Source organism: Pan paniscus, chromosome 10, assembly GCF_029289425.2.
Source record: "Pan paniscus chromosome 10, NHGRI_mPanPan1-v2.0_pri, whole genome shotgun sequence".
Taxonomy (NCBI): Eukaryota; Metazoa; Chordata; class Mammalia; order Primates; family Hominidae; genus Pan; species Pan paniscus.
In genome coordinates, this window is record NC_073259.2 from 116,714,452 (window position 1) to 116,742,435 (window position 27,984).

A 27,984-nucleotide genomic window follows, 5' to 3' on the forward strand; every position below is an offset into this window, starting at 1 on the left:
GTAATGGGGAAGAAAGGTATAACATTTTTATTTGTATCCTACAAGAGAACTAAACAGACCAGAAATGACTTCTCTTATGATGACCCTGATAAGGTCAAGCCAATTTTCTTTTTCAGTCAAGACGGGAAACAACAAAAAAAGTCTCTAAAGCTCCTGGCAAGAGAGGTAGCCTTAGTGAGCATCCTGGCCAGATCACCAGATCAAACGGCTGGTGTGCAAGGGGGGAGTTGAGTGTGGGCGTCAATGCTGCTGGGGAAATGTTTTCTGAATTCCAAGAGTTTAAGTCAGAGAAGACACAGCCACATCAAATATGCAAAACCATTTCTCCTGGAAACCTGCAGCCTTTGGCATCTGAAACTGGGCAGGAGTCCATTGAAGACAACCTGGCAGATACACCGCTCTAACGCATCAGGGGAACAAAAGCTGAGTAGAGCTCAGGGTGGTAAAGGTTTATAAAATCATCATCCTCTTTAAAAGGAAGGTTGTGTCAAATGTGCCTCTTTACTATTTCAACCAAAAACTAAAAGAGTCCCAGATAAACCAAAAACCTTTTTTTTTTTTTTTTTTTTTTTTTTTTGGGACTGGGTCTTGCTCCATCGCCCAGGCTGGAGTGCAGTGGCACAAGCTCATTGAGGTCTTGACCTCCTGGGCTCAAGCCAAATCCTCAGCCTCTGGAATAACTGGGACCACAGGTACATACTACCACACCTGGCTAATTTTTTTAATGTTTTGTAGAGACAGGGTCTCACTAGATTGTCCATACTGCTCTTGAACTCCCAGGATCAAGTGATCCTCCCACCTTGGCCTCCCAAAGTGTTGGGATTACAGGGTGAACCACCACTCCTGGCCCAAAAACATTTTTAAAGACTGATTTAATGAAAATTCTGTGGTTAGTATAGCCAATAAAAAGACTGACTTGGCTTTGACTTCCAGCTCTACTACCAAAACCCACGAGAGTGTGACAACCTCACCAAGCCTTAAGTTCTTCATCCATAAAATGGGGATAAAAGTTACACCTACCACATATGATTGTTATGAAAAGTAAGAGGTAGCAAGTAGCATATTTAGCACAGTCCTGGCATACAATAAATGCTCAAGAAACACTTCATAAATCGGAGACATTCCGAACAACTGTGTTTATAGTCTGTCGAACTTTTAGATGACAACAAATGTGTTTCGAAATACTGGATGTAATCATAAACTTGAATTCAGTCTATTTTGAACCATATTTTGATTAGTTTGGTTTAAACCACAATTTTCAATTATCTTTAACAGCTTTCCTTCATTATTCCAACTAAAAAAAAAATCACATAGAGAGTTTTGGTTTGTTTGTTTTTGTTTGTTTGAGACGGAGTCTCGCTGTGTTGCCCAGGCTGGAGTGCAGTGGCACCATCTCGGCTCACTCCGCCTCCTGGGTTCAAGTGATTCTCCTGACTCTGCCTCCCAATTAGCTGGGATTACAGGCACCCACGACCACACATAGCAAATTTTTTATTTTTAGTAGAGATTAATATAAAAAAGGGGCTTATAAAAATTCTCTTCCTTTTATTTGGAAGATGTAAGTATCAATTCTTTAATTGTGAGACCAGAACAGCAAGCGTTTTAAAAGTCCACATAAACACAGTGTTACACAAATGTTTGGTACGACCTTATATGTGATGATGTAGTGCTAATTATTCTGTTGTTTGAAATGGCCAGTGGTCACTGAGTCTCAGAGGATATATTTGTTGACTAGCATGAGAAAAAAGCCTGTCCCTTAGGAAGCCTGCTAGCATTTAGAATATGAATTTTCTAAAAATCAGAAGTAGTACAGAAAGGTAGAAATTATATCATAGCTGAACTTTCTAAATCAAGCTAACCTACCGCCCCATTATAGGACCTTTGGTTTCTCTATTTTAGGACCAGTGGGGCCCCAAATACAGTCTTGACTCTGGTTCTTCCACTCATAGGGTAGGAAAACCACCCACTTTTCCATCCCCGAGCCAGGCTCTCCCTACTTGCCCACCAGGGAACGCTGACCATGGCCTCAGTTTGAAGATTAAAGATGCATGTTTCACTATTTCAGTAGGTGTGCAATACACCCCAGCTATGCTGCTTCATTGTTGCACTTCAGTTATATGGGCGGGAAATGAGGTATTAATTCCACAGTACACACAACGATAGAAAGACTTGGGCTTCATAGAATTTCTTGTAGCTGTATTGCTCTGGTATCACCAGGCATTCAGGTGATGATAAAAAGTGAGATGTGCCGGGTGTGGTGGTGGGCGCCTGTAATCCCAGCTACTTGGAAGGCTAAGGCAGGAGAATTGCTTGAACCAGGGAGGCGGAGGTTGCAGTGAGCTGAGATCACACCACTGCACTCCTGCCTGGGCAACAGAGCCAGACTCCGTCTCAAAAAAAAAAAAGTGAGATTTTTTTTCTTTTTTTTTCTTTTTTTTTTTTTTGAGATTTTTTTCTAATGAAGAAACTCAGTTTTAGTGATATCCTTAGAAAGTGCCATCTCATGGCAATGTGTACAATTCTACTACTTTCTTGCTCAGAATGGTCAGATATTTTTGAGATCTGAAGTATATGCTAGTCTAAGTACAAATAATTGTCACACAGTTACACCAACCTAGAATACTTGACAATCTCGATTCTTTACCTGGCAATCTCACATTTGTTAACATCAAGTCCCCTCTTGGGCATGTAACCCATCCCTCTCTGAGGCTCCTTGCTGCTGAACGTGTTGAGGTAGTGGACGTACGGGGATTCATCCGTGATCTCAAAATAGCGAATACTGCTGTCACCCTGTAAGAAACCAGAGACAAGTCTGTGTCTGATTGTTAACTGAAACATCTGGATTATGGGGGTGTCTCTCTCCTCTACAAACCCAGCAGTAGTTGGGACCCCGCTTCAGTAGCTGACCTTTTCTTCCTCATAAAGAGGCTTGCCTAAAGCATATAAAAGTTTATTTTCCTCACAAAGTAACCCCTTACTTATCAAATGCTAGCATGCCTTTTAAGTGGTCTCCTCAGCCTCCTGGCTCCTGGCTCTAATTTTACTCCCCTGAGCCTAGGCACCAGGCCAGGGTTAGGGCAAAAATGTTAATGCCTCTGCCAAACAGCTACATTGCAATTCAACTTTGAAAAACAAACAAACAAACAAAGACTAAGAGGACTGCTGAGAATGCAATTATTGATTTAAGTATTCATTTACTGGCATAACGCAATGCTGTTCACAGACCTAAGGGCACCAATACCAGGCACTGAGATGATGATAAAAAGTGAGATTTTTCTAATGAAGAAACTCAGTTTTAGTGAGTATCCTCAGAAAGTGCCATCTCATGGCAATGTGTACAATTCTACTACTTTCTTGCTTAGAATAGTCAGATATCTTTGAGTACTGAAGCATATGTTAGTCTAAGTACAAATAATTGTCACACAGTCACACCAACCTGAACAATGACGGCAATCTTGTCTGGCAGAGAGGAGATATACATATATGTAAGAAAGAAGAAGACAAAAATAGCTAGGTGGTATCATGCCTCAACAGTGCTCCCAGTTCTCATGATTTCCATTTGTCTCAATGACTGAGATATCTAAAGCAATGGAAAAGAAGCTAAACCCTTACTAGTCATTTCTGCATGCCCAAAAGAATTTTCCATCTCATGTTACTAATATCTGAGTAACTGCTCATTTTGTTTGTTTTAATTCAGTCAAGGGCAACAACAGCAAGGTAAATGCACTTAGCACCTGTTAACATCTGCAGTAAAATGGCTTTCAAGGAAACAGACAAGATCTCCATTTCTAAAACAATGACCTATAAAAATGTAAAGCAGGTCTGCAGCATGCTCAATCAGCTATGAAAAGCAAACACCAGCTTTACCACCCAGTGAAGGGCTATCTAACAGGTCTAGGGACTACCTCAACAGCTCCACTGTTATTAATTCATTTATTTCAACTACAAAAAGTTCTAAGGGAAATTGAGCCTACAAGAAAAAAAAGGGAATTATAAGGTTCCCACTTACAAAAATGAAATAATAAAGCTACCCACAGTCTAGGTATGCTGAGCTCATAAGGCAGGAGGAAGGTTTTTGGAGTTCAGTTTGGAGTCTCCCTATAACTGTTATCACCCCTGAGCTTTAGTCAGGCCTCATATCTTCAAGCCCAGAGCCCTAGCACTGAACCCCAGGAATAAGAACCCTCTGGAGAGTCTCTGAGGCCCTCAAAAGTTTGCATCCAGAAAGCACCATTCTCCTTCCAAGTCCATGGTGTGTGGTACTAAGTATACACATGCTCATCTAGGGTTATCCAACAAATTTCAGCATTAGATGTGGCCAACTGGTTGCCCATCCCTGACATAAGTACAGATAAATCTAAAATCACCAATCAGGTAGCACTGCTAGGTGAAGATGAAACACCAGTGTATCTTCTTTTTTTCACAAGAGTGCCCTGATTGGAGCATTTTCCCCAATACCCCAGCCCAACCACTGCTTCAGTCAAAAGTATGCAACATGGCGTGTTATCACTGCACAACTGGCAAGCTGCACACAGTCCAGTCTCAAGCCCTAAAAATACCAAATTATCTGTCCTTGGCTTATAACATACACACACAAATTAGAAAAATTAAACAGATACAACACATTGCCCGCCCTCTAAATCTCTGAAGGATAAATGTTTCCACTTACAGGATTTAACACCAAACATCAAAATTACTGTTTACCTTTCCACATAAGTAAATGATGCTGGTGTCAGGGTCATAGAAAGGCAGCAACACCCCATTGCTAGTGTCCATCTCATGAAGAGCAATTGGTTCCTGCATATTTTTCTGGGGGGAAGATAATAATAATACATATATGTGTGTGTATACATTTTTTTAAAAATAAATTTTTATAACCTTATTATATATTCTTCTATCCCAATTAAGCGAGCCATTTTCCTAGAATAACAGAAGTTTGAACTATGCACATACAATACTCATACATGGAAACAGCAACAGGAACGCTAAATGAGATCCAACTCACAAAATTTCACTGATTTGACAACATAATGCGCGCATACATCAGCGTGATTTCATGACAATGATGAGAAAGCCCTTCTCCTTTGTTACTGTTTTCTTTCTTTTTTTTTTTTTAAAGACCGAGTCTCCCTCTGTCGCCCAGGCTGGAGTGCAGTAGTGCTATCTCGGCTCACTGCAACCTCCGCCTCCCAAGTTCAAGCGATTTTCCTGCCTCAGCCTCGCAAGGGCTGGGATTATAGATAGGCACATGCCACCACCCGTGGCTAATTTTTGTATTTTTAGTAGACACAGAGTTTCACCATGTTGGCCAGGCTGGTCTCCAACTCCCGGCCTCAGGTGATCCAGCCACCTCAGCCTCCCAAAGTGCTGGGATTACAGGAATGGCCACTGCGCCCACCCTATTTTGTTTTTTAAAAGTACTTCTTTAATTATAAAATATGTGTGCTTTTAAAAAGTTGAAAGATATAAAAAAGAACATAAAAATCATTCCATATTCCAAAATCCTACAGCCCAGTGGGTGGCAGAAGCTATTATCATTTTGATCTATTTCCTTCCGACACATGTACACACAGAGATTGAGATAGAATGTATGTTGTATTTTTCCCCACTTAAGCTAATTATGAACATTTTCCCAAGCATGACTATTTTGATTTAGACAACTGATCATATTATTTATGAAATATGAACTTATTTCCCAAATCCAAAACACTAGATTCTTCATTCTTTTTAAAAAATATAGTCCCCTCCCTCTCCCCTTCCCCCTCCCCCTCTCCCCACGGTCTCCCTCTCCCCACGGTCTCCCTCTCCCTCTCTTTCCACGCTCTCCCTCTGATGCCCAGCCGAAGCTGGACTGTACTGCTGCCATCTCGGCTCACTGCAGCCTCCCTGCCTGATTCTCCTGCCTCAGCCTGCTGAGTGCCTGCGATTGCAAGCGCGCACCACCACGACTGACTGGTTTTCGTATTTTTTTGGTGGAGACGGGGTTTCGCTGTGTTGGCCGGGCTGGTCTCCAGCTCCCGACCACGAGTGATCCGCCAGCCTCGGCCTCCCGAGGTGCCGGGATTGCAAACGGAGTCTCGTTCACTCAGTGCTCAATGTTGCCCAGGCTGGAGTGCAGTGGCGTGATCTCAGCTAGCTACAACCTCCACCACCCAGCCGCCTGCCTTGGCCTCCCAAAGTGCCCAGATTGCAGCCTCTGCCCGGCCACCACCCTGTCTGGGAGGTGAGGGGCATCTCTGCCTGGCCGCCCACTGTCTGGGATGTGAGGAGCCCCTCTGCCCGGCTGCTCAGTCTGGGAAGTGAGGAGCGCCTCTTCCCGGCCGCCATCCCGTCTAGGAAGTGAGGAGCGTCTCTGCCCGGCCGCCCATCGTCTGAGATGTGGGGAGCGCCTCTGCTCCGCCGCCCCGTCTGGGATGTGAGGAGCGCCTCTGCCCGGCCAGGACCCCGTCTGGGAGGTGAGGAGCGTCTCTGCCTGGCCGACCCGTCTGAGAAGTGAGGAGCCCCTCTGCCCGGCAGCCGCCCCATCTGAGAAGTGAGGAGCCCCTCCGCCCGGCAGCCACCCCGTCTGAGAAGTGAGGAGCCCCTCCACCCGACAGCCGCCCCGTCTGAGAAGTGAGGAGCCCCTCCGCCCGGCAGCCACCCCGTCTGCGAAGTGAGGAGCGTCTCTGCCCGGCAGCCACCCCGTCCGGGAGGGAGGTAGGGGGCAGCCCCCGCCCGGCCAGCCACCCCGTCCGGGAGGGAGGTGGGGGGTCAGCCTCCACCCGGCCGCCACCCCATCCGGGAGGTGGGGGGCGCCTCTGCCCTGCCACCCCTTCTGGGAAGTGAGGAGCCCCTCTGCCCGGCCACCATCCCGTCTGGGAGGTGTACCCAACAGCTCATTGAGAACGGGCCATGATGACGATGGCGGTTTTGTGGAATAGAAAAGGGGAAAAGGTGGGGAAAGGATAGAGAAATCAGATTGTTGCTGTGTCTGTGTAGAAGGAAGTAGACATGGGAGACTTCATTTTGCTGTGTACTAAGAAAAATTCTTCTGCCTTGGGATGCTGTTGATCTATGACCTTACCCCCAACCCTGTGCTCTCTGAAACATGTGCTGTGTCCACTCAGGGTTAAATGGATTAAGGGCGGTGCAAGATGTGCTTTGTTGAACAGATGCTTGAAGGCAGCATGCTCGTTAAGAGTCATCACCACTCCCTAATCTCAAGTACCCAGGGACACAAACACTGCGGAAGGCCGCAGGGTCCTCTGCCTAGGAAAACCAGAGACCTTTGTTCACTTGTTTAACTGCTGACCTTCCCTCCACTATTGTCCTATGACCCTGCCAAATCCCCCTCTGCGAGAAACACCCAAGAATGACCAATAAAAAAAATAAAAATTAAAAAAAATTTAAAAAATAAAAAATATATATATATAGTCAACAGCCTCTTCAGGAGTATCAAAAGTATGTCTTTGAAATACATTTACCAGTAAGTCTCCAACGAGGATAAGAACTTCACATCCAATCTAAGACAATCAGGCGTTTAGAAAACTACACTAAGAATCCCATAATCTACTTACTCACTGGAAGACCTGCTCAGAACAGAGAGAAAGCTCAAGTGAAAGCAAGTGGAAAGGCTGGGGAGGGCGTACCGGATTCCAGAGAGCCAGCTGCCGCTCGCTCATGCGGCTGAACCCAGTGGTGAAGACATTGCCATCGGCCAGGAAGATGGCTCTCATGGGTCTTGCTCCTTCATGTGCTTTCTCCTTCTCCTGGAGAGCAAAAAGGCACATGCCACACATTAAACTGCAAGAAGACAAGGTGAGTGGAGAAACTCGGGCACAGATCCAACCTCACCAACTGCCATTCATGTTCACCTGGGTGTGGGAGGGAGGTCAGTGTTAACCATCCCCCTTCCCCAGATGAGGAAACAAAGAGATACTATGTGATCTGGTCAAGGTCCCTCTGTGAGGCAGCAAGAATGCCAGGATTTAACTCAGAAGACTCGCTCTCTCCACCATAGCCTGCTGCCAACCCAAGTCTATGCACTGCGAAAATAAAACACATGAAAGGACTCTGACAAATGTTTGTTTCTCAAGAGGATAATAACATAAGGAGATTAGGCATGCCCTACCATTTCTACCAATATCATAGGGCAGAAAGAAGCCTTGTCTAGTTAACGCTTTCCTTGACCTCAGTAGTTTAATGAATGCACTAGGACAACCCTTAGAAGATGTCGGGTGGAGAAAACACTTAACACAGGGTTGGGCAAGTCCCCAGGGCTCAGTAAGCACCAGCTACTATCATTGCCCAACTCTTGAAAAGAGATGCAGCCAAAGAACAACCACATCTCAGGAAGGGCCTCAGAGTGTGGCAAATGAGGACTTCTCAGACTTACTATGTGTAGTTTCAACACTGACTGAAGACCCAAATGTCCATCTTTTGTCAAGGTATGTGATTTTGTTGAGGTCCAGTTTGGGTGGCAGAAACTAAGACACTGAGCTGATGAGAGAACCTGTTGCTTTTCGCCCCGCGCATTTATTTATTTATTTATTTTTGTATTTTTAGTAGAGACAGAGTTTCACCATGTTGGCCAGGCTGGTCTCAAACTCCTGACCTCAAATGATCCACCCACCTCGGCCTCCCAAAGCGCTGGGATTACAAGTGTGAGCCACCATGCCCGGCCACCTGTTGCATCTTTAACAGCTGTGTTTGGAAAAGGGTGAGGAATTGATTCATCAATATTCAATACTAAGCTGCAAAATCAGGAATGCAGCCAATTGGTTTAATTGATCAAGACTTATAAACTCTTAAGGACTCTAGTGAACTGATACAAACTATTTCTTTGTGAAAAAAGGCTACAAAGTGAGAGACTTGAGTAAAAGCTGGAAAATTTACAACTCTGGAGAGAAGCACAACTGGGGAGACAGAAGCCTTTATAAGCCTTCTCTTATTCACAGTTGGTGTCTACACACAACAAGGTCCCACTGACCAGTACTGCTGCCTGCCTTAAAAAGCAGAAAGCTCACACTCACTCAAGTGCTCCAACTACTGAGTTTTCATCCTAGGAATACTCACAGCAACAATCTCTTGTTTCCTGGGATCAATGACTCTCACTTTCTTGTCTTTGGAAGCTGTGCAGATCAGACTGCCATTCCGGTTCCAGCTCACATTGTAAATCATGTCTGAATGCATATCGTCCAAGTTTATAAGGGCTTCCCCTGTTCCCACATTCCAGATGATAATGGCATTATCACAACCTAAAACAGGCAAAACCATCAGAGATTAGAAGATTAGAAACACCTATGTAACACACTCAGAAAACTACAGATACAGTGAGAATACATATATGTATATGCAGAGAGAGAGAGAGAGAAAGAGAGAGAGAGAAAAGATGCGGCTGATTGTCAGAGGCCCTACCAGAGGCCCTACTTACTAACAGCATTAAAAACTGAAGTGACAAAGAAAAAAGTTTGTATAAAAGAAATAAAAGTGTTAAAGTAAAAACACAACTTGTTAAGTTTGGGTTCATATGAAACAATCAACCAAACAAAAACAAAGAACCACACCAAAACAGAACCCTATTTTCTTTAAAGAGTTAACTGGGCTGGTAGACCCAAGTGACTTCAAGTTTCCTTTCTAGTAAAACAAGCATCAGGGTGTTGCTGCCAGCTTTGGGAGACCCCTATTAGGCAAATACGCTCCTTCCTTTTAAAGAAAACTTTGATTTTCCCCTGCTATACAATTAGTACATGTATACTATAAAGAACATATATAAACAAAAGGAAAAAAAATCACTTTTAATCCCACCACTCAGAGAGAAGATCATTATTACTTTTTTGATGTTTCTTTCCGAAAGATATTTCTGTGCACATACATAAATTATTTTACATACAGAGATGGGTTCATACACTTTACACATGGGCTGCTTTCTGCACTTGGTGGTAGGCTGTGACCCTTTTCACGTGCCAAATAAACTAAAAATAAAAGGTTTAAATGACTGTTTAGGGCACTCAACAAAAACTCTGGGTGGCAGGTTATTCAAATCAGTGAGACTCTTAAGACACAGCTTTGGGATATTAAAGATGGTACAACAGTGGAAGGGAAAAGCCAAGAGTAAGGCCTGTTTGCTCACAACAGATCTGTACCTTTAAATGAAGAGAAAAATAGGCCAAGACTGCTCTGATCATGGTGAGAAGCCCAAACTGTAATCAAGTAGCTACATGGATTCAGAAACGGATTCTGAAAGAAGCCCACGATGTCAACTCATTCACCACCTCAGCTCACCAACTCCTTCCTTCCTTCAAGGGTCTGCCCCACGCCTCCAGGCCCCTTTAAAAAGAGGCAGCATGTGTTGCTCCTAGGATGTTAGTTCAAGGATGAAGCAAAATACGGGAAGGACATCCTAGAGGTGGATTCTTGCCAATAAAGCAATTTGGAAATCATTTAGAAAAAATAGTCACTAACATCCAGGATACTTAAGTTACCTAAGGGTTAGAAGTAGGAAATTGGCCGGGCACGGTGGCTCACGCCTGTAATCCCAGCACCCTGGGAGGCCAAGGCGGGCAGATCACCTGAGGTCAGGAGTTGGAGACCAGCCTGACCAACATGGAGAAACCCTGTCTCTACTAAAAATACAAAATTAGCCAGGTGTGGTGGCACATGCCTGTAGTCCCAGCTACTTGGGAGGCTGAGGCAGGAGAATCACTTGAACTCAGGAGGCGGAGGTTGCGGTGAGCTGAGATCATGCCATTGCACTCCAGCCTGAGCAACAAGAGCAAAACTCCATCTCAAAAAAAAAAAAAAAAAAAAGAAGTAGGAAACTGGAGAAAAAAACTACACAACAGTAACAAAAGTTGAAGCTAAACTCTGGGATGGACAATTGAACCTTCCTCTGCCTTCTTCCCCATAGGCAAACAGGTAACTTCAGCCCCGGCAGCTGGATCATATAGCCTAAAAATATGCAGAACACGACAATCACCCATTCTCCTTCACATGTAAAAGGGAGAATGCAGACCAGTCTGTTGCTGCTGCCCTATGTTGAGCCTTGATGAGAAAGGTAGCAGGGAATTTTCCATGAAGAAATTCCAGCTCTGGAATTTTTTTCCTCTCCTTAATCAGACTGAGGTTCTGAGAGAACATCAAAAATGATTCCCAAGTATAGTCAATGGTGATTATAAAAAACATGGCAACTTTTTTGAAAAGTGGGCCTTAGTTTCAATAGGTACTTGGCATTATAATTTTTTATTTAACTCACTGTGAGTCATAAACATTGTGTATTCCCAGTTAAAAACTGAACTGCCCCCCTCCTTTTTACTGGTGAGGGGAAAGACCTTTAAAAATCCTATCTCTAACATTAGTATCACTTTTTAAATAAACCACTTTTATTAAGGTATAACTTACATACAATACAATGCACCCATTTTAAGTATATATTTGCTAAGTTTCAACAAATGTATAAACTCATGTAGCCACTACTATGATCAAGATACAGAATATTTCCATCACCCCACAAAGTTCCCTCATGCTCTCTGTATTGCTCTCATAAAAGAAAATGAAATCTCCAATTTTAGATAAAGGAAAAGATTTCTGTACAACACCAGTGTCCAGAAATAGGGGACTTATCAAGTAAAATGAGGTATATCCAGAAAATGGATTAGTATGAAGTCATTAAAAATAGGAAGAGAGCTTAATGGCACGTGAAGAGGGTCACAGCCTACCACCAAGTGCAGAAAGCAGCCCATGTGTAAAGTGTATGAACCCATCTCTGTATGTAAAATAATTTATGTATGTGCACAGAAATATCTTTCGGAAAGAAACATCAAAAAAGTAATAATGATCTTCTCTCTGAGTGGTGGGATTAAAAGTGATTTTTTTTCCTTTTGTTTATATATGTTCTTTATAGTATACATGTACTAATTGTATAGCAGGGGAAAATCAAAGTTTTCTTTAAAAGGAAGGAGCGTATTTGCCTAATAGGGGTCTCCCAAAGCTGGTAGCAACACCACAGAGGGAACACAGGGCTTCTGGCTCCCAACAAAGTACACCTTCTACCGTATCAGAAATAACCAAAACTATGGTTCATGGAGGGCCCTGGCAGGAACCATGAAACCTGCTGAAATTATAGCAGGAAATTCATAGCTTTCCTCAGGTTGTCGAAATGGCCTTGAAACACACACACGTGTACACACACACAAGTATGTATGTGGGCTGGGGGAGCAGTGCACCCCAATACTCTTCACCATGGTTTCCTAATAATCTGCTTTAAAACCATATAGCACACAACCAAAACACATTTGCTTCCCCCCACTCAGAGAGCCACAAGAGCGGAAGACAAGGGGAGGACCGCTGAGCTCAGCTCCCACCTGCGCTAAGAAGCACATTGCGGGCTGTTGGATGCCAAGCCACGATGCCGACTCTCTTTGAGTGGCCTTCCAAAATCACCACAGGTTCAGTCAGGGAAAGGGTGAGTCCATTTTCTGGGATCTGCCATACCTGTTGGAGAAGGAAGAAAGATGATCCACACGAAAGCTATTGCCTTTCATTATCACATTTACAGTGACCATCCACTATAAAGATTTGCTCTATGTAAACAGAACATAGAGTGATATCTGGATGAAAGGCAGAATGTTGTGAAATGACCATGTTAGGCGGTTTTTTGTTTGTTTGTTTTTTTGTTTTTTGTTTTTCGTTTTTGAGACGGAGTCTCACACTGTTACCCAAACTGGAGTGCAGTGGCGCGATCTCGGCTCACTGCAACCTCCGTCTCCCAAGTTGAAGCAATTCTCCTGCCTCAGACTCCCAAGTATCGGCTGTTTTTAAAATGTAATATGTTATCGGAGATCAGGATACCAACAAGGACTACAAAACATTTCCTCTCAGCTTTTATTTAATATTATTTGGGATTTTATTCTAAATTCCTTGTTAAGTTCAAAACTCTCCAGTTAGAAGCATGCAAAAAATTGAAAGAAAACTACAAAATGATTGAAACACTCAAGAAAAGGAATGGGAATGAAGACACTTAGCTAAGTCTGTGGTTCTTGATGGGATGACATAGTTTTTAAAACATATTTTCTATAATTTTACACTTGGAAAACAAAAATACACTTAATATTTTTATAACATTATAGAAAATATTACAAAAGAAAAAAATGAATTAGACCTCATCAAAATTAAAAGCTTTTGTGCTTCAAAGGACACTATGAAGAAAGTGAAAAAACAACCCGCAGAATGGGAGAAAATAACTTACAAATCATACATTTGATAAGAGACCCATAGCCAGAATATATAAAGAACTCTTAGAATTCAACCAAAGGACAAATAACCCAATTGAAAAATAGGCCAGTCATCTAAATAGACATTTCAAGGAAGACATATAAATGGCGAAAAAGCACATGAAAAGATGTTTGGCATTATTAGTAATTACAGAAATGCAAATCAAAACCACAAGCTCTCTCTTCATGCCCATTAGGATGGCTAGAATCAAAAAGACAGATAACAAGTGTTCACAAGCATGTGAAAAAATCAGAGCCTGCACACATGGCTGGTGAAAATGTAAAATGGTATAGCCACCATTTGGTGGCAGACTTTGGAAAACAGCCTGGCAGTTCCTCAAATGATTAAACAGAGTTATCATATGATCCAGTAATTCCACTCCTAGGGATATACCCAAGAGGATGGAAACTATGTGTCTATGCAAAAACTTGTACAAGAATGTTCATAGAAGCATTATTTGTAATAGCCCAAAGGTGGAAACAACCCAAATATCCATCTATTGATAAATGGCTGAACAAAATGCGACATATTCATACACTGGAATATTATTTGGCCATAAAAAAGAATGAAGTACTGATACATGCTACAACATGAGCAAACTCTAAAAACATTATGCAAAGTGAAAGAAGCAGACATAGAAGACTGCATATTGCAGGATTCCATGTATGTGAAATGTCCAGAATAGGCAAATCCGTAAAGACAGAAAGTAGAATAGTGGTTGCTTAGTGTTGGGGAGAGTGGAGGGAGGCAGGTGGAGGGGTGATAGCTAAAGGATTTGGGTTTCTATATGAGGTGATGAAAATTTTCTATAATTGTCTGTGGTGATGGTTGTGAATATTCTAAAACTCAGTGAATTGTACATTTTAAATGAGTGAATTCTATGTGAATTATATCTCAGTAAAACTTGTTATTTAAGAAAATCCTCTTGACTAGTGAAGACATGCAGAAGACTCACCATATCTTAATTGGGGACATGCCTGGGCACAGGGGGAGAAAGGGACAGGGAAAGTATGAGTGGAAGGAATGAAAGACTTTATGTTTAACAATGAACAACAAAGGTTTCAAAAGGTTAAGAAACAAACAACCTCTAAGAAAAGGGCTGAGTTACAGGTAAGCTGAGTAGCATCAAGAACCCTACCGAAGACCAGATATTAAATAATATTTAAGTTTATGAAAAAGCTAAAGTTTAAAATCATTATCTTCTACATGAAGATTAAAACAAGTAAATTTACCATCAGAAAATGATTTTGAGGAACTAGCTCATGAAAAATTTAAGAACTTGTCAGTGAAAAATCATGTTCAACACTAGAACACGTGAGAAAAAGAATTTTCCTTTGTGGGAACTTTAAAGAAGGAGACAAACAATTGTCTGTTTTCAATTGCTTAGTGGAAGGCAGAGATCTAGACTGGATGAGTGTTTAGGGTTCAGCTCAGTTCTACTGTCCTGCAAAACAAAAAGTTTGCCATTCTGAAGAGTGGGAAAAAGTCATGAGTTGAGTGATTTGTTCATTTTTACAGCTAAATTCTGCCCAGGCTAAATATAACCCCTTATGCAAATCATAACAAAAATAAACCTGCATTTTGAGGGCCCAAGCTTAGAACATCACCTAATTTCCCCAGAGCCCCACCATCATTCACCAAATTTTAAGCAAGGCAGGTGTGAACAAGCATAGAAGGAAAAGGATGACCTACCCTGCCCTCTCCCTCCCTCTGCGGAAGAGACCTTGACCCAGGCCTCTTTCCCCTGCGGGGAACATGGGCATCTGCTCTCCTCCATTACTGCATGTTAGCTTTCATCCTGACATGCACTATTTTTATTCAAGAATTTATGATTAGTGAAACAACTCCACATTGAACTTCACTATCTGAATATAAAGCAGGACTGACATTTTGAACAGAACAAACAGAAAACAGTGACTACTAATTTGATCAAAGCATGAAGTCGACAGAAAAACAATTATGAAATGGGACTTCAGTGACTCAACAGGAAAAGCATTTTGCAAGATGCACTGTGACCCCACTTAGAACTGACAGAGTGGTAATACCACCTTCAATCTCCAGATGGCACCCCAACCATGGCCTGCTGGGTTTCCTTGCAAGGACTGAAAACGCTTCTGTGTCTCACTCTGAGCACAGCTAGTGCATTTTCCAAATCACTAATGAGACGTGGAGTGATGGGAGACTTTGGTTATAATCAGCATTTCCAACCTTAAAATATGAGGGCAGAAGCAGAGCTCATAATGGGGACTTAACCTTTTCCTTTCTCTAGCTTCTCCCCATCATCTTTTCCTGGATTAAAAGAAAATTTTAATGATGAAGCAACATTTATTAATTTTTAAAATAAGGAAACTCTGTGTGTTCCTTCTTTACCTCACCTCCAGCTGGTTTAACGGTTCCCTCAGCTGGGTTTATTCACATAAGACAAGCACCTAAGCCATTTTACTACCTTGGTTAACTCTTTCTTGTAACACATTTATTGAGTTACAATAAATTGTATTGTAACCCATCTAGTACTGGGTAACTAAATACAGGCCCTGCTCTTGAGAAGTTGATGGTCTAACAGAAAGCAGAGACTTCTATCAGACTGAAAATCAAAGACAACAAATCCAAGTGGTGTGATACAGACAGTTAGAGAGTGAGCACCAGAGTCAGGCAGAGTCTGGTTCAAATCCTGCCTGGGCCACTACCTGTGATGATCCTGGCAAACATCACTGCATAGAGAAAACATTAGTACCTACGCCTGCGAGGTGTGCTAAGAGAATTAAGGAATTAATTAACCCTCAGCACAGAGCCAGACACACACATAGTGCCTCCAGAATGCAGAGACAGTACACAGCAGGGCTGAGATTATGGGCTCTGGCCAGACTGATGTGACTGAATTCCTGATTCAGTCACATAGTGGTGTGACCTTGAGGACATTCACCTAACCTTTCCAGGACTTAATATTGAACCTGCCTTCTGTGAGGCGGTTTGAAGACTAACATGGTAACATGCAACTGACCATTTAGAAGAATGCCTGGCATAAGGCAGACACTGAGTGTTAGTTGGTATTATTGCACAGTGCAACCAATGCTATGCTGGCATAAGCCGACCGCACTGCTACGAAATTAGCTTCCTGCTAACCAAGCTTGGTCCACCCAGGAGGGCTCCCTGAGGAGGTGACCTCTAAGGATGAACAAGACTTAGGTGAAAGTAGAGCAGAATATGAGGAGAAATTGAATATCCAGTCTCAAAATAAAACACGCAGATGTGTAGAGCAATTTTCTAAAAAGTGCATGCAGCATTTAAACAATGCCATAAAGAAGCTGGCTCAGGAGCTGCTAGGGAAAAAGCACCAGAGTGAAAAAGCTAATACTATAAGCACAAGGACTGCAATGCGAGAAGAAAGTGAGTGAAAAAGTCTCTGAAATGAAATAAGAAGACAACAGAATTCTTGTGTCCACTGGTAAAGAGGGGGTGGTGTTCTCTACGGTGGACTGTGGAAAGAGCTTGGGGGTTGGGGGCGGTCTGTAGGTCTTTCCACACTCAGCATACACATGCTCTGGCTGGCGCCTACAGGCCATGCTCACAGGCCTGTCATTATGTGGCTCTCTGCCCTCTTCAGGGTTGTCTGCTACTCTGGGTGATGGCCTGCCCGGTTTGGACTGATGTTCCTGCAGCTCAGGGACAACAACAAACAGAAGCACCACTTGGTACATGTTTGGTCCTCTTGTGTGTAATATGGGATGCTGGCCTGGGTGTCAGAAGACACAGGCTCCTGTCAGAGCTGGGACACTAATTGGTCATGTTAGCATTAAGAAGGGATTTCACTTCTGGGAGCCTGAATTTCCTTAATAATGGGGACAGCTGTGCTTACTCAGGGGTTATTAGAAGGGTTAAAAGAGCTCAAACATTTTGCATGCCCCAAAGCACTACCCTAATAGGAAATACTGCAACTAGGGAGAAGAGCATGGGGCTTTCTTTGGAGCTAGACAGATCTGGGTCTGGCTGAGCCTTTTATCAGCTGTGTGACCCTTAACAAAACTGCCACTCTCTGAGCCTGTTTCCTAAGTTGTAAAATAGGCCACACTCATGGCTTACTGTGCGGATACAATAACTAAATATTATCATCCACATAAAGGCTTAGAATAGCACATGGCAAAAAAAAAAAGAGCCTACCATATTTTCATGATGACTTTTTTTGCTGTTAATATGACCACTATGACGCCATATATATTTCTAGGTCTGAACATCAGAATTTCTTAGAATGAGTCTTGTCTTCAAATTAATTCAGCACTGTACCCAATTAATTAATACTAACTAATTTACACCCAAGATATCATTATGTGTGAAAGCTCTGGTTTATACCTAGGCCAATTACCACAGTAAGGACAGATCTGATCTCTGTGCAGGCTTGTTAGCTTTTCTTTGTTCTATGGCTACAGACTGGTACTGTAATACCAACCAGCTTTCTCAAAACTGTATGCAGTGAGTGCAGAGGAAAACAGACACAAAACACCCAGAGTAGGCATCTCAGCGCAGCAGAGAGTACAAGTCATCCCTACTTCCTCTTTTTTATTTTATTTTCTTAATTTAAATAATGCTGTGTGTTCCTAACATTTTCTGTTTGGACAACACATTACTATGGCAATGTTTTGTTTTGTTTTGTTTTGTTTTGAAAGGACAAAAATGAAATCAGAGGAGCTGCGGTGGCTCAGGCCTGTTGTCCTGGTGCATAAGGAAGCGAGGCTCGGCGTTCAAGGCCAGCCTGTGCAACATAGAAACCTCTCATCTATATAACCAAAAAAATGACATTCAGTTCCAAGGGCTCCTACATGAAAAAGTGAATCCATCAGTAAAATCCATTGTGGTTCTGGAAAAAAACAACTTTAAGCACATGTTCAGAACTACTGTACCATGGGCATCCTTTTCACACGTGAAAGCCTGGATATGGAAAAAGGACAACTCAAGAGAACAATCCCAACAAGAAAAAAGGAAAACTAAGACACTTGGGTTTGTCTCACGTGCTAATTTTAAAGTACAATTAGTTAAATAGTTTTATTTTTCAAATACTGCTTTCCAGACACTGCTTCCCTATTTTAGTCACCCATCATCAACTTGCTACTGGGCTAGGACTAGACTTACAGCCATAAAAAGGGTTACACCCCCAAAAGACCCTATTTTTCCATTCCTAAGGAAACCAATTCCAAATGGGAAATGAAGAAAAGACATGAGACAGGAAAAAGCTTAAAGATGTGGTAGCAGCTGCAGACCAGTACAGCGTCCTACAGACACCCACAAAGGCCTGCATGTAGGGCATCAGGGCATTCCCAAATGAACCATGACGTGCAGAGTGGCACCAAGTTCGGGAAAACCAAGAACCGAGTGTTGGGTTCCGATCTGCCAGGGTTATAATATCCTCTGGCAAATGGCCCAGATGCAATCTGTACAAAATGGAATTAAGACGAAGTCCTCCCTGCTGAATGCCTGAGAGGAACCAAAACATCACTTCCATTTTTATTTCAGGGCAAAAACTATATTAGAAAGCATTAAAGCTCTTTTAAAATTTGTCTAGCAGGTTTTCCAGTCTTTGTCAAATGCCTTCCCACCCGCCAAAAAAAACTATATTAGGAAAATTTATAATGGAAGCAAAAATGGATGAGATAGGGTATTTTTGTTGATTTCTACAGAAGAATAAACTGATTTGAGAGAAGGGAGAAGCGTCCTTTAAACTTAAAAATTTGGACTATTCTATAGCTGGAGACAATTAAGACTATCATTTTGCAAGATCTTTCCAACTCCCAGACTCTGGAAGGAACAATTATGCAATCCCATTGTCCAAATTAGCCATTTTTTGCATTTGTGTTTGATTACTACCCTGCAGATAAGGAACAATGTTGAATCAACATCATTCACTAAACTTAAGTTGGCTGCTCTTTGTATTATTTAAAGCACTGTTATTTTCTTGGAGCTAATATTTCCCCCAAGTAAAATACTTAGGTAGCCACAATCTTAAAACTCTCTTTGAGAAGATACTGCTGAAGAAAAGAACTCACAGAGCCAAAACTCTGCAAAGCTAGGAGTGAAGTGTAGTTTCTGGGAGTACAATTTACACAACTGCTGTGTGATAGTATAAAATGCTGTTTCACAAAGTAGTACATGAAAGGTAAACTGTGTCAATATAATTTAATTTTAGGCTGTGTAAAGAAGCCACGTCTAAAAAATGGGGGAATGTATCTTAAGATTGGTGTTCCCTCTCCTAAAACTGCAAAGTAGCTGTCACTAAATCAATGCCCATAAAATTAACAAATCAATGCTTAAATGCTTAGGACTTCATGGATTTATACCATAAGTAATACAAAAAGCAGTTTTTAAAAAATTACTTTTATTCTTTTACAGTTCATTTGATAAACTGGTTCTACTGTATTTTTCTACGAAATGTCTATTAAAGGTACTCTTGTTGCTAGGAATCCACTATAGGCATACATCAAAATCCCCATTACAAAAAATAACAGTCCATTATACGTTTACAGCTTCCTTTTGACTCTCTCGATAGGCATATTATTATCATACCTCCATATTATATGGAAGGCAACTGGGGCTGAGAGCGTTTAAGCAAAGCGACCTGCAAATGCTCAGAACTCCTACTCCCAGGATCTCCTTGATATCCTTCTTCTACTAAAACTAGGCCTTGTTATACTATCTACTATTTGTAGCTCATGAGCTACTACCAATAGCCTAGGCTTGAGAAACTACACAGAGCTTTTTCGTTAAAAAAAAAAAAAAAAAAGGCGGGGGTGGCGGGGGGTGTTGTCTGAAACCATTTGATCTATAATACAGTGTTCTTTTACCTTCAGAAGAGCAAGGTGGAAAATAAGGTATTAGGAAGCAGGTAGGCTAGGAGAAGATCAAACATTTCTTTAAACTTTCATTTCAACTGCTAAGCTATACAAGCTTCAATTACTCCAATAATAACATGATATAGGGGATATTAAGTGATTAAAGGGTGATTTAAATATCAGTTCTATACTTAAAGATTTTTTAAAATTAGAAAGATTTATCCCAAAGCATTATTTAATTTACAAAATGTGCACTCCAGCAATGCCAATAAAAGGGCAACATTGAGGATTCTGGGAAGATGAGAGAATCTCAGTGGCAGCATTTTTGGGGGGTTTTTCCGAAGTCCCTCCGTAAAAAGACAGAGCTAGCAGAAAACAAAACAAAACAAAAATCCAGGGACAACATTTACACAAACTAGGTGATATCCCCAAAATTTAAGCGGGTGGGAGCAAACACCAACAGCCACACGACCTGCATGTGATCGGCCTCGGGTGTGTGTGGGAAGGGACAGCAAGGGGACACCTGACAGACCTGAGGGCAGCAGGCCGGTGTGAGATCAGCAGCAGAAACTGGGAAGGATTTTGCCTTTTCCAACAGAAGCTGGGCACACGGGTACTGAATTTAAAAGGTCTGAAGAGGCAGGCACAATCTAGACCCCAGCACTCTCAAAATCACCCACAGCGGGCTCCCTTCCAGGATGGGCCCACAAAGGAGACACTCCAGGAAATGAAATCGAATTTCAGCAGGATAGCAATAAGAGGGATAAAAGCATAAGAGAGGCTACATAAAAGCCAGGCTAGGAAATATTAGAAAGCAAGGCACCATGTTTCTGAACACTATCTGAATATGTCAGAGAGGGAGTTCTGTGAAATTAGAGCAGCTATCTGAACCAAGCCACCATTTAAAAAGCTTGGGAAAATTAAATCCACATAAAAATAAGCAAGAAAAAAAAATCAAGGTTGAACTCCAAAATTACTGTCAGAAAAAAAGAAAATAAGACACAGAATAAGATCCCTTTAGACAATATAAGACTGCTAAAAAGACATGCTCAAAAGAGATAAAAACTACATTATAGTGATTCAAAATAAGAAAACAATATATAAAACATTATAAACCAGAACTTGAAAAACTCAAAACAAAGTGACAGACATCAAGAAAAAAATTAGAAATAAATGAAGACAAACCAAGAAAGAACACAAGAGCAAATAAACACAACAAATAATGCCCCCAAAAGAAATAAAAGGAAAAGCGCAAAATAATAATAATAATAATAAAGTCTAAAAAAAAAGAACAAAAAAAAAAAGGTTTGGGGCCTGGCATGGTGGCTCACACGTGTAATCCCAACACTTTGGAAGGCCAAGGTGGGAGGAATGCTTGAGGCCACAAGTTAGAGGCCAGCCTGGACAACATTGTGAGAAACCTCGTCTCTACAAAAAAAATAGAAAATTAGCTGGGCATGGTGGTGAGTGCCTGTGGTTGCAGCTACTCGGAAGGTTGAGGTGGGAGGATTGCTTGGGCCCAGGAGGTCAAGGCATGATCGTGCCACTGTACTCCAGCCTGGGTGACAGAGCAAGACCTTGTCTCAAAAAAAGAAAGAAAAGGAGTGGGGGGAGGAAAAGAAAAGAGGTTTGGAGAGAAACTGACAATGACTAAAGAGAAGTAAAGAAGACAAAGCATATGGATAACAGGAGCTTCTGATAAAGAAAACCAAAGCAAAGGAACAGGAAAAAAAAATTAAAAACTGTAATGCAAGAAAAAAAAAAAAGACTGGAAACTATATATTGAAAGAGCATATCATGGTATCTAGAGATACCAACTCAGAATGACCAACAATCTTCTAGTAAAATTAACTATATTTGAAGAAAAAAAATCTTATGAACATTTAGGCAAAAAGAGCATATGATTTATAAAGGAAAGGAAATTAGATTATAATCTGACTTTGACAGCAACACCTATGCCAAAAGAAAATGAAATAAGGTATTTAGTTACTCAAGGAAAAACTGTGAGTCAATAATTTTATTTATTTATTTATTTATTTAGAGACAGGATTGGTCTCACTCTGTTAACCAGGCTGTAGTACAGTGGCACGATCACGGCTCAATGCAGCCTTGATCTTCCAGGTCCAAGAGGTCCTCCCACCTCAGGCTCCCAAGCAGCTGGGACCACAGGCACTCACCACCACACCCAGCTAATTTTTTATTTTTTGTAGACACGGGGTTTCACCATGTTGCCCAGGCTGGTCTTGAACTCCTGGGCTCAAACCGTCCACCTGCCTCGGCCTCCCAAATTGCTGGAATTACAGGTGTGAGGCACTGTCCCTGCCCAATAATTTTATATTCAGAGAAACTCACTTTCAAGTAAAAAGATCACAGATAACTTATTATCAGTATACAAGAACTCAGAGAATATTGTTCCCACTCCTTCTTAAGGAATCCACCCAAGAACAAGCTTCGGATGATCCAAATGCCTGGTGCAAGATTGACACAATGATTGATGGAGTGTACTTCAATGTAGTTACTCACAGAACCAAGGGAGGAGAGACTGCTGAATGTAACAGCTATGTGGTCTTGAAAATACAGAATACATCATTTTTAAATGGAGGGATAATAGACACAGCATGGGTTTTAAAAAGTTGTTTAGTTTTTCAACTAAAAGTCGTTTAGTTTTTTAACGATTTTCAGTATCATGGTATGGTGGTGGTATTAGTATTTTCACTCTGAGACTATTACATGTATAACGTGAAAAGACAAATGAGATAGATCAGGATGTTCTAATTCTTCTTCTGTATCCCTAAGACCCTGCATTCTCTGTGTGAAAGAAAGGAGATGGAGATGTAATTAATATTAAAGAGGTTAGATAAATACAGGCATACCTCATTTTATTGCACTTCACAGATATTGTGGTGGTGTTTTTGTTTTTGTTTTTTAACAAATTGAAGCTTTTTATCAACCCTAAGGCAAGTCTATCTGCACCATTTTTCCAACAGCGTATGTTCACTGTCTCTGTGTCACATTTTGGCAATTCTTGCAGGATTTCAAACTTTTTTGTTATTACTGTATCTGTTACAGTGCTCAGTAATGTCTGATGTTACTACTGTAATTGTTTCGGGGCACTATGAACTGCACTCATATAAGACAGTGAACTTCATCGATAAACGCTGTGTGTTTTCTCATTGCTCCACCACCTGCTCTTCCTGTATTCCTGTCTCTTCCTCTCCTTGGGCCTCCCTATTACCTGAGACATAACAACATTGAAATTAGGCCAATTAATAACCCTAAATGACCTTTAAGTGTTTGAGTGAAAGGAAGAGTTGCACATTTCTCACTTTAAATAAAAAATTAGAAATGATTAAGCTTAGTGAGGAAGCCATGTTGAAAGCTGAAACAGGCCAAAAGCTAAGCGCCTCTTAAGCCAGTTAGCCAAGTTGTGAATGCAAAAGAAAAGTTCAGGAAATTAAAAGTGCTACTCCAGTGAACACATGAATGATAAAAAAGCAAAAACAGCCTTGTTTTAGTGGTCTGGATAGAAATACAAACCAGCCACAAGATTCCCTTAAGCCAAAGCCTAATCCAGAGCAAAGTCCTAACTCTCTTCAATTCCATGGAGGCTGACAGAGGTGAAGAAGCTGCAGAAGAAAAGTTGGAAACTAGCAGAGGTTAGTTCATGAGGTTAACGCAAGATGCCATCTCCATTATATAAAAGTACAAGGGAAAGCAGCAAGTGCTGATGGAGAAGCTGCAGCAAGTTATCCGGAAGGTCTGGATAAGATCATTGATGAAGGTGGCTACACTAAACAACACATTTTCAGTGTAGATGAAACAGTCTTTTACTGAAAGAAGATGCCATCTAGAACTTTCATGGCTAGAGAGGAGAAGTCAATGCCTGGCTTCAAAGCTTCAAAAGATGAGCTGCCTGTCTTGTTAGAGGTTCACGCAGCTGGTGACTTTAAGTTGACGCCAATGCTCATTTACCGCACCAAAAATCCTAGGGCCCTTAAGAATTATGCTAAATCATTAGGAGATATACCTAATGCTAAATGACGAGTTAATGGGTGCAGCACACCAGCATGGCACATGTATACATTTGTAACTAACCTGCACATTGTGCACATGTACCCTAAAACTTAAAGTATAATAATAATAAAATAAAAAAAAAATAAATAAATAAAGAATTATGCTAAATCTACTCTATGTTCTAGAAATGGAAAAACAAAGCATGAATGACAGCACATCTGTTTACTGCATGGTTTACTGAATATTTTAAGCCCACCATTGAGAACCACCGATCAGGAAAAAAAAAGATTCCTTACAAAATATTACTGCTCACCAACAATGCACCTTATCACCCAAGACCTCTGATGAAAATGTACAAGGAGATTAACGTTGTTTTCACCTGCTAACATCAATTCTGCAGCCCTTGGAACAAGGAATCATTTTGACTTTCAAATCTTATTATTTAAGAAATACATTTCATAAGGCTACAGCTACCACTGATAGTGATTCCCCTGATGGATCTGGGCAAAGTGAATTAAAAACCTTCTGGGCTGGGCACGGTGGCTCACACCTTTGGGAGGCCAAGGCGGGCGGATCGCGAGATCAGGAGATGGAGACCATCCTGGCTAACATGGTGAAACTCCGTCTCTATTAAAAATACAAAAAATTAGCCGGGCATGGTGGCACATGATTGTAGTCCCAGCTACTCGGGAGGCTGAGGCAGGAGAATCGCTTGAACCCAGGAGGCGGAGGTTGCAGTGAGCCGAGATCGTACCACTGCGCTCCAGCCTGGGCGACAGAGCGAGACTCCGTCTCAATTTAAAAAAAAAAAAAACCTTCTGGAAAGGATTCACCATTTTAGGTGACATTAAGAAAATTCATGATTCGTGGAAGGAGTTCAAAATATCAACATTTGAGGAGTTCAAGATTTTGGTGGAAGAAGTAACTGTAGATATGGTGGAAATAGAGAACTAGAGAATAAAAAGTGGAGCCTGAAGATGTGAGTGAATTGCTGCAATCTCATGATAAAACTTGAACAGATGAGGAGTTGTTCCTTATGGATAAGCAAAGAAAATGGTCTCTTGAGGTGGAATGTACTCCTGGTAACGATGCTGTGAACACTGTTGAAATGACAACAAAACATTTAGAATATTACTTACATAAACTTAGTTGATAAGGCAGCAAAAGGGTTTGAGAGGACTGACTCCAATTTTGAAAGAAGTTCTATGGCAGGTAAAATGCTATCAAACAGCATCACATGCTAAAGAGAAAGCTTTTGTGAGAGGCCAAGTCAATCAGTATGACAAACTTTATTGTCGTGGCCTCATCCAGCCCAACCTTCAGCAACCACCACCCTCATCAGTCAGCAGCCATCAACACTGAGGGGAAACCCTCCACAGCAAAAAGATTACACTCTCTTTGGTAATACAGTATTTTTAAATGTATATATATATATATAGAGAGAGAGAGAGAGAGAGACATAATGCTACTGCATACTTAATAGATATAATTTTCCCCTAAAATAAACCAGGACTTCCGAAAGAAATGGCTTGGGCAGGGATGTCCAAAGTGAGCCTGAAACACCTCAACATATCACATAGCAAGGAATCTATCTATCAAAGACTCAAAGACTATGATGGTCATTTCAAAAGGACTCAGAAATCTTGAAGAGGTTTCAATGGGAAAAGGCGAGAAAGTCAGCTTTGAGATAAGAATTATAATGGATTGAACCCATCAAATATGTTCAAATCCATGATTTCAAAATGAAAGGAACGGGGAAAAAAAAAACCCTAATTTGTCACCTTCTGAGGATGACAGAGAATCAATTCATTATCTTGAGAACTAGGTAAATAAAAGGAAAGAATCAAGCACTTATCCTGCTTTCCTAAATGAACTATACTATTTGGTAACTAAATAGTAAGTAAGTGAGGACATTATCTTATAAAATTTTACCAGCTAAAAATTGAAAACAAAATGACAGAATTTACTGTCACCATATTGCAACCCCTAGTGAATGACTGGATATAGGCACAGAATACACAAATGGAAAAAGGATGAAACCCAGACACTGTGACATCATGTGCTTCCTAGCGTATGGAAGAACATAATGCGAACAATATAGTCTTGCCAAAAGGACAGAACCTGAATCTGACCGCACTTCAGGTTCCAGCTGCCAATTTGCAGGAAATTCAGAGGACAGAGGAGCAAGTTGAACTGCAACATGAGGGTACAATCAGCAAAATCCAGATGGTTGAAAAGCACAGGTCAAAGGTCAGGGCTTCCGAATAGATAAATTGTAGGGAAAAGAAAATGATGAAGGAGGAATCTTTAGATTAAGACTTAAAAGACTATATATCAAGTTTTTAAAACTGGCAAGACCAATCTAGAGTCTAGAGGTATACACCTGAGTGATTACCACTACAAAGAAAGGCAAGGAAATGAGTATTACAAAAGTCAGGAGAGTGGTTACTTTGAGAGGGAGGAGGGGTGTTGTGACTGGGATGGGGCACATGGAGAAGTCTGAGGAGGTTGGGAAAGTTCTACTTTTTGACATGGAAGGTGGTTACATGGTGTTCGCTATGTCATAAATCACTTAACTCCCTGAGTCTGCTTTTTCACTTAACTATTTGGTGTGTTTTTCTGTTTTATAATACACACTATTTTTTTTAAAAGGATAACGTGACCAGTAATGCTAGAGATAGGGAGAGCCAGAGATGGATCAAACCTGCTTCTTCAAAAGAGGTTCAGACTCTCCGTTTAAGATTCTGGCATCAGAGTTAGGCGCGGTGGCTCGTGCCTATAATCCCAGCACTTTGGGAGGCTGAGGCGGGGGGATCACTTGAGGTCAGGAGTTCGAGACCAGCCTGGTCAACATGATGAAACTCCATTTCTACTAAAAACATAAAAATTAGCCAGGCATGGTGGCGCAGGGCTGTAATCCCAGCTACTCGGGAGGCTGAGGCAGGAGAATCACTTGAACCTGGGAGGTAGAGGTTGCAGTGAGCTGAGATCACGCCATTATACTCCAACCTGGGTGACAAAGTGAGACTCCATCCCAAAAAAAAAAAAAAAAAAATTCTGGCATCAGGTCTAAACGATATTCCTTTCTCTTAACAAAATGCGTCCATAGCCATTAAAATGATCAATTTAGCAAGGCACATTAAACAGAACAATTCCCTTTCACAGCAGCGTATTTCCTTAATATGCTTTAGCTGCCAAAATTATGAGATCACAGGAGGAGACATTCCCAGCCAAAAGCCCATGAGGAAAAGCGGGTAAATGTTTAAATGACACAGTTCAGGAATTAATTTGTGTTTATGTAAAATAATTTTAATTAATAAAGCTTTCCAAACAATGTTTCAGTCCACAGCCAATAGAGAGGAAAATAAAAGTAGCATGGTTCTCCAATGCTGACACGTGCGAGACTACCTGACACGTGCGAGACTGCTTACAAATTAATTAGAGACCATCTTCCCTTATTTCAGGGGCAGCAGTACTCCCATTTGTGTTTATGCCTAACCTTTTCAGCCTACTTTGGGCTAGCATTAAAAACTGATCCAAACCAATAATCACATTTTAAAGTTAAAAATCATAACTAAGGACAAGAAATCATATTAAAAAGTATTCCAAAGCCTTGTTTCACACATAACCTACTTTTGGAAACTAAAGGAGGGAATGTAAAGGACTTAATTCACCTTTCACATTTTTTGTTTGTATATCTTTATGAAAAGGACTTTCTTAACCAGGGTCCACTGGACAGAACACAGTTCTGCCATTAGCTTGGAAACAAGCAATTGCAAAAACTCTTTTACCACCTGTGACATATCCCATTTTATCTGCATAACTTTGGCATCTTACGTCACTGTCTTGTACAGTCTGTGCCAGCAGTTTCAGTTTTTTCTCTCCTTTTGGGGCGAGGGGA

At 41.3% G+C, this 27,984-nt stretch overlaps 1 protein-coding gene and 1 non-coding gene across 6 annotated transcripts in view; one reads left to right on the forward strand and one right to left on the reverse strand.

Moving 5' to 3' along the window:
* CORO1C (coronin 1C) overlaps nt 1-27,984 on the reverse strand; it is an 85,359-nt gene that overhangs the window by 4,522 nt on the left and 52,853 nt on the right. For all 5 annotated transcript variants that reach the window (XM_003832518.4, XM_063593626.1, XM_034934413.3 and 2 more), the window contains 5 exons: nt 12,342-12,471; nt 9,055-9,236; nt 7,629-7,748; nt 4,705-4,809; nt 2,645-2,790 (listed from right to left, as the gene is read on the reverse strand). In XM_003832518.4, coding sequence (XP_003832566.1) covers nt 2,645-2,790; nt 4,705-4,809; nt 7,629-7,748; nt 9,055-9,236; nt 12,342-12,471 — 683 coding nt within the window. The remainder of the gene's footprint in view (nt 1-2,644; nt 2,791-4,704; nt 4,810-7,628; nt 7,749-9,054; nt 9,237-12,341; nt 12,472-27,984) is intronic.
* Nucleotides 18,775-18,835, forward strand: LOC112436778 (U7 small nuclear RNA). The gene has a single exon (XR_003025472.1). It is a non-coding gene; the product is annotated as a U7 small nuclear RNA (small nuclear RNA).